At 42.2% G+C, this 13,359-nt stretch overlaps 1 protein-coding gene across 1 annotated transcript in view; it reads left to right on the forward strand.

Annotated features, from left to right (window-relative positions):
- Positions 1-13,359, forward strand: part of GRK3 (G protein-coupled receptor kinase 3) — a 169,607-nt gene that overhangs the window by 152,980 nt on the left and 3,268 nt on the right. Inside the window, exons 18-21 of the mRNA XM_007947940.1 lie at positions 1,414-1,480; positions 2,450-2,545; positions 4,731-4,893; positions 10,954-11,090. Of these exons, the coding sequence (XP_007946131.1) occupies positions 1,414-1,480; positions 2,450-2,545; positions 4,731-4,893; positions 10,954-11,090 (463 nt within the window). The remainder of the gene's footprint in view (positions 1-1,413; positions 1,481-2,449; positions 2,546-4,730; positions 4,894-10,953; positions 11,091-13,359) is intronic.

Here is a 13,359-nt window from a genome sequence, read left to right on the forward strand (position 1 = left end):
TATTAAAAAAAAAAAATCTGATACCATTGAGTCAATTCCAACTCATAGTGACCCTGTAGGACAGAGTAGAACTGCCCCATATGGTTTCCAAGGCTGTAAATCTTCCGAGAAGCAGATGTGTCATCTTTCTCCCATGGAGCTGCTGATAGGTCGGAACCCCTTCCCTTCTGGTTAGCAGGGGAGCACTTACCCACTGCACCCAACAGCTCTCTACTCTCAAAATAGCCTCCCCTTTCTTCCACCCTCTCATAAGAATTAAATGCTAGCTGTGGTTCCTCTGTTGCCTACTTTTGTAGCTTTGAATGAAACACTTACACAGTCATGCCCTGTCCTACCAACTAGAAACAGTATCTGTGCTGCCCACTGTACAGAACAAAGATTGTAACATTCCTGCCTTTCCTTTCAGCATTCTTTCTCTCCCTGGCTATTTCTGTCTGTACATTTTTAAATTTTACATTGTCAAGTGACAATATTGACTCCATTTTGCATTCATATACAATCTCTGTGCTTTGTGCATAGGTTGATTTCAAAAGCTACAAACGAGTCAATATTTGTAATGTCAACATATATGTTGTTCATTGCACATTGTCTACATAGCCTGGTAAGGAACCCTAAGTTGTTTTCTCTTTGTTTTGTTTCTGCATGTAGAGGCCTCAGAGATAATAATCACAGCTGTAGGTTTTGGTCGTTTCCCTGATAGGCCTGTCGTGGGAGACCCCTTCTGCCTGCTCCAGTGAGAGCTCAGGGCTTTGTCTGTCCTGTGTGTCACATCATCCTGGCCTGCATTCCTTTCTACTTTCCTGGTTAGAGTCTACCACTTACCAGATCCCATGCCTTACGTTTTTCTGGGTTCTCCCCCCTCCCTTTTTTTTTTTTTTTTTTTTGCTGTAGAATGTGCTCAGGTAACTTCCTTGGAGAGGAGGTGTGGTAGATAAACTTACCAGGTTCCTATATGTTGAAACTGCTAACCAGAAGGCTGGCGGTTCAAACCCACCAGCCACTCCTCGGAAGGAAGGTTGGGCAATCCTACTTCCGTAGTGATACTGCCTTGGAAACCCAAGGAGGGGTCGCTATGAGTCAGGGCCGACTCGACGGCAAATAACAACAACAACAACATATGTTGAAAAACGTCTGCTGGCACAGAGGTTAAAGCATCCAGGTGTGAACTGAAAGGTTGGTGGTTTGAACCTACCAGCTACTCCACAGTAGAAAGACATGGCAGCCTGTTTCCTTAAAGATTAAGAAACACTATGGTGCAGTTCTCCTCTGCCTTGCAGGGTCGTTATGAGTCAGAATCAACTCAATGAGATGGGATACAATTCTATACTCTTAATGTGGGCAGTTTGTGCAAAGCATGTCTTGTATTTATGAGTGCATTCGTATGGCCATTGCAACTCTCTTTCTCGTCCACAGTGCACAGGAAATAAAAGAACATTGCTTTTTCCAAGGCATCGACTGGCAGCATGTCTACTTACAAAAGGTGCACTGCTCAGGCTCACTTCCATGCTCTCTTGTTGTCCCCGTATTGCTGGCTTCTTGTCTGTGTTCTGTCCCCAAGAATCCCTTCTCTCGGGCCCTTCTGCCCAGGTGCCACTGTGTGCTGAAGGCCCTTTGGGGAAACTCCCTGCCCTATCACGTCCCTAATAGAAACATTTTGAAAATACCTTCTCTGTAAATTGCTGCATGGTGAAATGGAGGTGTTATCTAACTTATTCACATATCTTTGTCATTGAAACCTTTCTTAATTTTAGCTCACTTTCTTGAATTAGCTCAATACCTGTGACTATGTTTGTCATAGATCTATACTTTTGTCACAGACTTATATGTTTTCTAGCCCAGTACCATGTAATTTGAAAATATGCTTGCTTTTATATAGCAGAATTCCCTTTCCTTATTTCATTGCTTTTAATATTCTTATTGACACAAGAAAACACCACAGGTTATTTTTTTTAAATGCAGGTTATCAAATTTGGAGTCATTTTCGTATGACTAAAACTAGAGGACTGATGATGATTTTATAGGAAAACGAAGCTCATCCTTCGGGCCTGCCTCAGAGCTGAAGCTCTGGTTCAGATTAACATGGAGCTTGGAGCCTGTGTCAGGCTTTGGGTCTTCACTCTGCCCCCTTGAGCCTCCATCTCTGGCATCCTCTGAAAGAGCATGCTTTCTAGAGGTTGAACTTGGGGTTGAAGTCTTGGGGACTTCATTATGTCTAATACTTATTGAAGATATTATTTCCCCCTTAATTTTTTCTGTGCTCCCCCGAGGCTGTTCACTGCATGCACACTTACCTGAAATACACAATGTCGTCTGTGTGAGTGTGCGTGAAATGCTGCACAGAGTGGAACTTGTTGAGGCCGTACACCGTGTTCTTTGTATAGCATATTAGGTTGGGACAGGGCTAGAAGGGGCCTCTGTTAACTGTCCCACTCTTTTGTGGGTCTTCCAGTACCCTCCACCCTTGATTCCACCCCGTGGAGAAGTCAATGCCGCTGACGCCTTTGATATTGGCTCATTTGATGAAGAAGACACCAAAGGCATTAAGGTATGCATGTGATGTCTTCCCTTTTTGGGTGGGATGATAGATTTCCCGTTAGAAATCAGTTAAACCTAATGATCATCTTAGGTTGTATTGGGTTGCTCCTAGCATAAGACTTAAAATGAATGTCTAGATCTTTGAAGATGTATACGTCAAAACCCTGCATTATTCAGAAATAATAGACACTTTCTTTGGACTAATCATTTTATCTTCAGTAAGCTGCACAATGCGCAAATGTTTATTGATTTGGAATATTTGTGGTTGAAATAAAGCTTGAATGCATATCAAGACTCTGATATCAAGTACACACCTCACCTAGGGTGCAGGAGCCAGCCATCTTACTTCTTTTAAGACATCTCTGTATTCTGGGATGAAAAGCAAACAGCATGAGTCATGTTGCATCTGTCAATCAAAGGTGCAGTAATCACTGTTTTTTTTTTTTTTAAATATATAATCCTTTGCATTTTTCAAACTTTCATTCCTGTCATTATTTTTTCCAAGTAGAGACAAGGCATAATTACAGATAGTGAGTCATGGTGGAAAATAATCCTCTTTCAGATCCAAGTCAGATTGTGTCATGACATGTCAGGCTCTCGTCTCCCCCACTTTCAAAACTTCCTCACCCCAAGGCTCCCACTCCCTCCTGGATCCTCTCCTGCCTCCCCAGCTGCCTGCATTTCTACCCTTGTTATGGGGGGCCCCTTGCCTTTGAGTCAGTGGCGACCCCATAGGTTACAGCGTAGAATTGCCCCATAGGATGTGCTTGGGAGTAATCTCTATGGAAGCAGATAGCCAGTCTTTCTTCTGTGGTGCCCTGGGTGGGTTCAAACCGCCAACCTTTAATTCAGTTGTTGTTAGGTGCTGCTAAGTCTATTTCAACTCTCAGCAGCCCCTTGTGACAGAGTAGAACTGCCCAATAGGGTGTCCCAGGCTGTCATGTTTACGGGAGCAGATCGCCAGATCTTTTCTTCTGTGGTTCAAGCCACCAGCCTTTCAGTTAGCAGTCAGGTGCTTCACTATTGTGCCACTGGGGTTCTGTTAGAAGTGCAAAGCACTTGGACCATCCAGGAGTCTCTCAGGAGCTCTGGTGGCATAGTGGGTAATGCATTTGACTGCTAACCAGAAAGTCAGCTGTTCGAACTCACCAGCTGCTCCATGGGAGGAAGATAAGGCAGTGTGCTTCTGGAAAGATTTATGGTCTTGGAAACCCAACGGGGATCGTTATGAGTCAGAGTCAACTCACTGGCTGTGGGTTTTTGTTTGTTTGTTTGTTTGTTTGTTTTAGGGACCTCTTACATAAGCCCCTTTCATTTTTCCCAAGTAGCATCAGTCACCTCCAAAAGGTGGCAACACTGTTAAAAAGCATACCAGCAAGATGTAGATCAAAGGGCAATGGCTAAAATGCAGGGGCCTAGCAGGAGCTCTAACCTGAAACCCTGAAACATGCAGAGCGGGAACCAGATAGTGATGGGGCCAGAAATGGGGCCCCAGTGGCGGCAGGAAGAGCTGGAGACTGCTGGGATGGAGGGGAGATATTGAGAGCAACAAGTGCAGATGGGGACTTGGGTAAAGAAGTGGGTGTCAGGTAGAACTGACAGTACCAGGGAGGAGGGGCTGCGGGGTGTGGGTGACTGAGGTGTTCACAGGTGTTCTTGGTGAAGCACACAGTGGAGAGGGCCACAGCCCCAGGGTTGTGGAGGGGAGCTGGCCCAGGCAGAGATGCTATCTGTAGTCTGGAGCAGTGGCCTTCTGTGGGAGACATTTGCATGACCAGTGCTCAGATCTGCATACCCACTAGATATGTCTGTACCCTGAACAGACAGTATGTTTCAGGTGCCTAAGTGCTACAGTATGGCAGTGTTTCAGGGAGTAATACAGCTACACAGTTATTTTAAAAGATTACAGCTGTCACAATAGATTTTTTATCATTGTATGTGCTAACTATCCATCAATGAATGGGTACTAAAAATAAAACTACTATTGTGTGGGCGCCCACAGAAATTCTTGACGTTGAAATGAGCTTCTCATACTTTAAAATTTTGCAAATTAACATCTAGGCTTTGGAGTCAGACAGACTGTGTTCATATCTGCCACTGGGCCGTGTATATAACCCCATGAGCCTCTGGTTTCTCACCTGTTGCCCCTGTAAGTGTGTTAAGTCATGAATATCTTGATTTCTTAAAACAATAAGCTGCTTGATTGCGACCAAGAGCTCTACAAAAACTTCCCTCTGGTCATCTCGGAGCGTTGGCAGCAGGAAGTGACGGAAACCGTGTATGAAGCCGTCAACGCAGACACGGACAAGACCGAGGCCAGGAAAAGGGCCAAGCACAAGCAACTTGGCCACGAAGAAGGTAAGACAGCTAATGTGTCTCCCAACATTTCAAATGCAACGAATTTCCAAAACTTTTTGGAAAAACTAAAAAGGTACGTAGGTCATAAAGTGCTTTGTAGGAAAGGAAAAATATGTCGTACATGTTTTAGCTTCATCTGGCTAGGATGAACTAGGGATAATATTGCAAAGTCTTTAGTCAGTATTATTAAAAATGCATCAGCGTTTCATCAGTATGCCCGCTGCTTTGGAACTTTTCCCAGAATATTAACGTGTCAGGAACAGGGTCAGCTTCATGGCTGTATGACCTGTGCACTGACACAGGCCGCCCAGCTGGATTGAAAGCCCTGCTGCCACCATTTGTAGAGTCTTAACCATTATGCACTGGGCCCTGCAAAGTACATAGCCTGTCCTGGTGGGGAAATAGGCATTCCATGTCATGGTTGAACAAGCTTGATGGACATAATGTCACAGCATTGCACATGGGAAGATCATTGAAATGGCAGATGGTTTGTTACCTATATATTTGTGACAATAAAGAAATGGTTGGGGAAAAAAAACAGATACAAATACACAACTACATCTATATTACAAACTAGTTGTCCTAGTTTTCATTAAAGACTCACCAAATTACATTTTCATTTAAACTAATGGAACACCTATTAGGATTTCCAAAATCTATATCTTCCAGCAGCCATTCTTGAATCACCACATATGGTCATTGGTCATTCTTGATTTCAGAGGAAATAAAAAGCTGCTAAGATTTGCAAGACTGAGAATAGGGGACCAGAGATGTCAATTTGTAAATGATGGTAACTCAAAAGCAAAACAGGTAATAAATGGTGTAGTTACAGAACTTCCAAGTGGAGAGGAAGTCAAGATGGCATCAAGATAGAACGAACTGTTTTAAACTTTGGGAAAATACTAATATATTGCAGGGTAACCTTAAAGAAAATTAACAAACCTTCTCACCAAAATAAAAAAAAAAGAAGATGATAATAAAGGTTCAATAAACACTGAAACAATAACAATGAAGGGAATGATAAGAAAATCTGTAAACAAAGTGAACTCAGCACAGAAAACATATGGAACAAAGAAACCATCAACACCACACTCACATACAAAACCACAGCAAAATGACAGCAATCAGTTCACACCTATCAGTAATTACACTGAATGTAAATAGAATAAATGTACCAGTCAAGAGACAGAGAGCACAAGAATCGATGGGAAAACAGGACCAATCAACATGCATTGAGACACACCTTAGACACAAAGACAAAAATGAGCTAAACATCAAAGGATGGAAAAACATATCAAGCAAGTAGTAACCAGAAAAGAGCTGGAGTGGCCATATTGATTTCTGATAAAATAAACTTTAAGGCAAAAACCTGCACAAGAGACAAGGGAGGCCATTATATGATTAAAGAGTCAGTCCAACAAGGTGACGTAACCATAATAAATATCTACAAACCCAATGAAAGAGCCCCCAAATGTGTAAATATGCTGTGTTTTCTTTCTCACTTGATCCAAGGGTTTTTTTTTTTTTCTTCTATCACCAAGTAGTTTTTAAACAGGGTGTTATGCAGTTTGCATGTGTCTGATTTTTTCGCCTTGATTATCCTGTTGTTTATTTCTAATTCGATTCTATAACAGAATTGAAAGGAGAAATAGACAACTCTACAATAATAGTAGGAGACATTAACATACCACTTTCGATGAAGGGCCAAACAACTAGAAAGAAACTTAGCAGTTAGGGAAGATATGAAAAAACACAATCAACCAACTAAACCTCATAGATATATACAGAACACTGCATCCAACAACAGCATATTATACATTCTTTTCCAGAGCACATGGAACATTCTCTAGAATAGACCATATGTTGGGCCACAAAGCAAGCCTCAGTAAATTTAAAAACATCAAAATACTACAAAGCATCTTCTCAGATGTCAGCTATAAAATTAGAAATAAACAACAGGATAATCAAGGGGAAAAAAAAACAGACACATGGAAACTGAATAACACCCTGTTTAAAAACTACTTGGTGAAAGAAGAAAAAAAAATCCTTGAATCAAGTGAGAAAGAAAACACAGCATATGAAAATCTTTGGGGCACAGCAAAAGCACTTTTCAGAGGACAATTTATAGCAACAAATACACACATCAAAAAAGAAGAAAGAACAAAAATTGACAATGCAACCCAACATCTCCAACAATTAGAAAAAGGACAGCATACAGTCACCAGAAAAAATAAAGAAGAAATAATAAAGATTCAAGCAGAAATAAATGAAACAGAAAAACATTAGAAAGAATCAACAAGACTAGAGGTTGGTTCTTTCAAAGGGTTAATAAAATTGACGTACCACTGGCAAATTTGACAGAGGAAAAGGAGAGAAGATGCAGATAACATGAGTAAGTAGTGAAATAGCTGACATCACAACAGAACCTACTGAAATAAAAGGGAGATAACAGATTACTGTGAAGAACTGTACTAAAAAAAAATTTGAAAACCAAGAAGAAATGGGAAAAAAATTTGGAAGCACACTCCCTGCCACACTGAAGTGAAAAATTTGAACAGACCCATCACAAAGGAAGAAATTGAACAGGTCATAAAAAATAACCTGCAACAAAAAAGTCCTGGCCTTGATGGCTTCACTGGTGAGTTCTGCCAAACATTCAGAGAAGAGTTGACACTAATTCTACTCAAACTCCACCAGAACATAGAAAAGATGGAATGCTCCTGAACTCATTCTATGAAGCAAGCATAACCCTGATACCAAAACTAGGCAAATACACCACTGAAAAGGAAAATTATAGACAAGTATCCCTCATGAATATAGAGGTCAGAATTCCCAATAAAATCCTACCCAATACAATCCAACAACTTAGTAAAAGAGTGATTTATCATGACGAAGTGGGATTCATACCAGGTGTGCAAGGATGATTCAAAATTAGAAAAACAAACAACATAACCAGCCACATAAATAAAACAAAGGAAAGGACCTCATGATCATATCAATCAATGCAGAAAAGGCATTTGACAAAATCCAACATCCATTCTTTATAAAAACACTTAGCAAAATAAGAATAAAAGGGACATTCCTCAATAAAGTTAAGGGTATATACACAAAACCAGTGGTCAACGCTATTCTCAATGGAGGGAGACTGAAAACATTCCCATTCTGAATAGGAACCTGACAAGGATGCCCTTTATCACCATTCTTACTCAGAACTGTATTGGAAGTCCTAGCCAGAGCAATAAGGCAAGACATGGAAATAAAAGGGATCCAAATTGTCAAAGAAGAAGTAAAATTATTTCTGTGTGAGATGATATGATCCTGTACATAGAAAATCCTAGAGACTCAACAAGAAAACTACTGGAACAGCCAAATGGCAGTGTACAAGATTAGCATACAAAAATTAGTTGGATTCTCTGACAGTAATGAAGAGAACTTTGAAAAGGAAATCAGGAAAACAATACCATTTATAATAGCCACCCAAAAGATGAAGTACTTAGGAATAAATCAAGCGAGAGATATAAAAGACTTATACCAAGAAAACTACAAAACTCTAGTACAAGAAGCCAAAAGCGTTTCTTGGAGAGTATCCCATGCTCATGGATAGGAAGACCCAACACTGTGAAAGTGTCAGTACTACCCAAAGTGATCTACAGGTCCAGAGTCCATCATCATTCATTAGGGAGCTGGAAAAACTAATCACCGACTTTATTTGGAAAGGAAAGAGGCCCCAGATAAGCAAAGCACTAATAAAGAAGAGAAACAAAGTAGGAGGCCTCACATTCATTCCCCAATCTCAAAAACTACTGTACAACCACAGTAGTCAAAACAGCCTGGTACTGATACGATGGCAGTCACGTAGACCAGTCGAGCAGAATTGAGAACCCAGGAGTAAATCTATCCACCTATGGACAGCTGATCTTTGACAAAAGGTCAAAATCCATTAAATGGAAAAGAGAGAGCCTCTTTAACAAATGGTGCTGGCAAAACTCAGTCTCCATTTGCAGAAAAATGAATCAGGATCCGTATCTCTCATCATGTACAAAAACTAACTCAAGAGGCATCAGAGACCTCCATTTAAGACTGAGAACTATAAAGACCATCAAAGAAAACAGGGGTAAACTTAGGGGCCCTCATATATGGCATAAACACACTATCAAACATAAGTAAAAACACGCAAACAGCAGAAGGCAAACTAGACGACTGGGACCTCCTAAAAATTAAACATTTATGTGCAATAAATGACTTCACCCAAAGAGTGAAAAGCGAGTCTACAGCCTGGGGGAAAAAAAAAAAAAATCGTAATAGCATATCATGCAAGGGACAAATCTTTAAAATTTATTTTTTTAAAAAAAACAAAAACCCAGCACTTCAACACCTCTATAACAAAAAGAAAAACAATCCAATTAGAAAATGGGCAGGGGACACAAATAGACATTTCACCAGAGAGGATATTCAGGTGGCCAACAAACATATGAAGAAATGCTCATGACCATTAGCCGTTTGTTATTGTTGTTCGGTGCCATCAAGTCAGCTCTGACTCACAGTGACCCCGTGTACAACAGAATGAAACACTTGTCTGGTCCTGCCATCCTCACAGTCGTTGCTGTTCCTGAGCCCGTCATCGCAGCCACTGTGTCATTCCACCTCATTGAGGGCCCTCCCCTTTTTCGCTGACCCTCCACTTTACCGAGCATGAGATCCTTCTGCAGGGAGTGGTCTCTTCTGACAACATGACCAAGTAGGTGAGATGGAGTCTGGCCATTCTCACTTCTAATGAGCTTTCCAGCAGCTCTTCTTCCAGGACAGATTTGTTCATTCTTTTGCAGTCTGTGGGGGTATTTTCAGTAGTCTTTGCCAACACCGTAGCTCAAAGGCATCAACTCTTCTTGAGTCTCCCTTTCTTGTGCATAGGAGGCAATGAAAAATACCAATGCTTGGGTGAGGCGCACCTTAGTCTTCAAAGTGACATCTTTGCTTCTTCATACTTTAAAGCAGTCTTTTGCAGCAGATTTTCCCGGTGCAGTATGACATTTGATTTCCTGACTGCTGTTTCCATGGGTGGAATTGGTGAGTAGCAACTGGAATCTCAGTAGGTTGTGAGCAGTCGTATTGGTCTCTCCCCATCCGGAGCAAAGAAGGGTGAAGAAAATCAAAGACACAAGGAAACATATTCCAAAGGACTAATGGAGTATGCCGACCTCAGCTTTCATGACCCTGTGGCCAGAAGAAGTAGATGGTGACTGGCTACCACTGCTGACCACTCTGAGAGGGATCTCAATGGAAGGTCCTGAATATAGTGGGAGAAAACTATAGAACAAAACTCAAAATCATAAAAAAAGATCAGCCTTACTGATCTGATAAAGACTGATGGAATCCCTGAGACTGTGGCCCCGGGTCACCCTTCAAGCCTAGAACCAAAGTCACTCCCATGGCTCATCTTTCAGCCAAAGGATAGGCCTAGAAGGTGAAGCCTGGTGGTTCAAACCCACCAGCCACTCCTCAGAAGGAAGGCTGGGCAGTCTACTTGCGTAGTGATACCGCCTCGGAATCACTAGGGGTCGCTATGAGTCAGGTCCGACTCGACGGCACATAACAACAACAACAGAAGGTGAACAGTAACACCAGGGAGGTCCACACTCCTTGGAACAGTCAACCAGGCAAGATCCAAAGGGCAGCATTTGCCCAGGAATAAAGCTCAGAAGGCAGGAAGGGATGGGAGAGAAGGACGAATGGCAAAAGGTGAACACAGGGAGGAGTAGGAAGAGTGCTGTTACATTTTGGGGATTACAGTCAATGTCACAAAACGAAATGTGCATGAATTTTGGAATGGAAAACGAATTTGTTTTGTAAACATTCATGCAAATCACAATAAAAAGTTAAAAAAAAAATCTTAGCTCATATGTGTTTAAAACAGAAATAGTAATGAACTCTGTAATTTGTTATATTTCTGGAAACAAGATTTTTCCAAAAAGCATGCATTTCTTTTTTCTTTTTTTCCCCCCCTAAGAATAATGACTGTTTCAGAACCTGTTTCATCTGTGGTTCTCTTCCACACCTCAGATTACGCTCTAGGCAAAGACTGTATCATGCATGGGCACATGCTGAAACTGGGCAACCCGTTTCTGACTCAGTGGCAGCGTCGATACTTTTACCTCTTCCCGAATCGACTCGAGTGGAGAGGAGAGGGCGAGTCTCGGGTGAGTCAGAAGCAGTCTTACCAAGCACTTACTTTGAGTGTGTTCCCTGTCATACAGTTACTTTGCATTGCTGGTATGTTTCCTAGATTACTCCCCTGAACTGGGTAGCCATTTTATCTTGCATATATGAGATTCTAGCATTCACACTTTATTTAGCTTTGAAACATATAAGCCCAGGAAGAACTTTGTCCTGTGTGAAAATGGAACATTGCTTTTTCCTGGGGCCACAAGCTCCCCATCGCCAGGTGGGTTTGGAGCGGGCTGGAGAGCAGCTGGTGGTTCACAAACCAGAAAACCGGAGACCTGGGATCAGACAGAGATGCTTCTGTCCACTGCTCACCATCTCTGAGACCAAGCACATTACGTTGAAGCCTTAGTTTCCTCTTCTGCAAAAGGAGATAAACGTGGCTGGAACAGAAATCCTCACAACCACTCCACCATTTTCACGTTTTGCATGTGCCACGTGCTATAAAAAAAAAAAAAAAAAAAAAGTTCATTAGTCTGTTGAGCAGCCTTGGAGGGTCCCACCCCCATTTTATAAAGTAGAGCCCAGGTTGGTTGGGCTGTGCTCTCTGGGTTGCATTACATGAGTCTCCCCATCACGCAGCCTCCCTGGTCAGGTCACATAAAATAAGGTGAGGGGCATGGAGTTGTGACACTAGTGCCAAGGCAAAGTCCCCAAATGTCACTTCCTTTTGTCTCCACCTCATTGGACACTTTATAGGTTGGTTTCATACATTAGACAGGAAGATGTAAGTGCTTTTGTGAGAGCTGATATGTGTAACCAAAGTCAAAAGACATTTCTGATTCCCTACTAGCCCTTCCAGCAAGTCAAGCGGCATTAATTAAATACCTACTCTGTGAGGAGCATAGCGAAGGAGCCACCATGGGGGAAGGCATGTTTTCAGCTATTGGGGGAAGGGAAGGAGGTTAGTCATCTTAAACAGGACATGAAAACATGGTTCGTACGTTGGAACACTGACCATTGGTTCTGCAGTGTTTGCAGAAATGTGGAAAGGAGTGGGCTCACAAGTTGTGTTATTTGACTTGGAATCTAATTTAAATCCCAGTTAAAGTTGCCACTCAGTCACGAGTGCTTACAATGGCATATTACCCCACTTCTTCAAAGAGAACCTGAGTCTCCGCCCTCCACCTAGTGTTAGAGAAGTCATTGGTTTTGAAGTTATGCATGTAGGATGTGAGTTCCCATTTTGGTTACCTTTGTGGCACTCTAACAGGAGATAGCACAAATGGGATGCTTGAACAAACAGGAGTTTATTCTCTTACAGTTTGGGAGGCTGGAGGTCCAAGTTCAAAGTGTCAGGCTCTAGGGGCTGGGTGAAAGCCCCTCGACCTTGGGCTTCAGCTCTGCCTCCTGCTACCGGCCCACTGAAGCCGGAGGCTTTTCTTCACTCAGGCAGCTGCTGGCTGCTGAGGCTGACAAACCCAAGGTTGACAAGTAAAAAGGCATGTCCCAATATTACTAAATGACCATGGCAGGCCACTAATCAAAGTCCAGAAAAAGTCCCAAGGTCAGCAGGACATGGCAGGCTGCTGAACAACGACTTGGCTACATGCAGGATTCAAGCGTGCCAAAAAGTTAGAGACCTCCTCGTAGTTACTTCTCATAGCCTAGAAGCAGACCACATCCCTAAAGCACCTACTCTGCCGCTTCAGTAGGTTCAACCATGGGGTTAATTACCAGTTTCACCATGGGGAATGACTACATCCAGCTGCCCAGCACTCAACCAGGCCCAGCCAAATCAACACGTGACCTTAATGACCACAGTTCTATTGCAGGCAGCTTTTTGGGGACCTGAATTGTCCCTCAGGCTCTGGGAGTATGATGCTGGCTCGGCAGAGCTCAGTCTGTGTGCAGGTAATGAGCAGTTCTGGAGAAATCACGGTTATCGTCCTGCATCCTGGCGAGTCACCGTTCTGCACATTGAAAGGAAATGGTCCCACTTTTCAGAATCTTTGAAAGCTTACGAGATTCTAATGGAGTGTAAGGGGGGAATTATTTTTCCCTTTGATTAACATCTGATGCAACAAGTTACCTAGGTTTTAAAAGATTCAACCCACAGTGTTGTATTTGAGAAGATACATAATACGCATGGCTGGATTCTTAAATAGTACAAAGCAAGCAATGCAAACTTGAGAGTTGATGATGGTGTTGTTTTTCATTTAGGATTCCTGGAGTATTTATCCAAAAAAACATAAACTGGTAAGGTACTCACAATACTATGGCAGTCACCCTAAGAGGTAATGC

This window comes from Orycteropus afer, unplaced genomic scaffold (assembly GCF_000298275.1).
Source record: "Orycteropus afer afer isolate SDZICR_OR568_19922 unplaced genomic scaffold, OryAfe1.0 scaffold00197, whole genome shotgun sequence".
Taxonomy (NCBI): Eukaryota; Metazoa; Chordata; class Mammalia; order Tubulidentata; family Orycteropodidae; genus Orycteropus; species Orycteropus afer.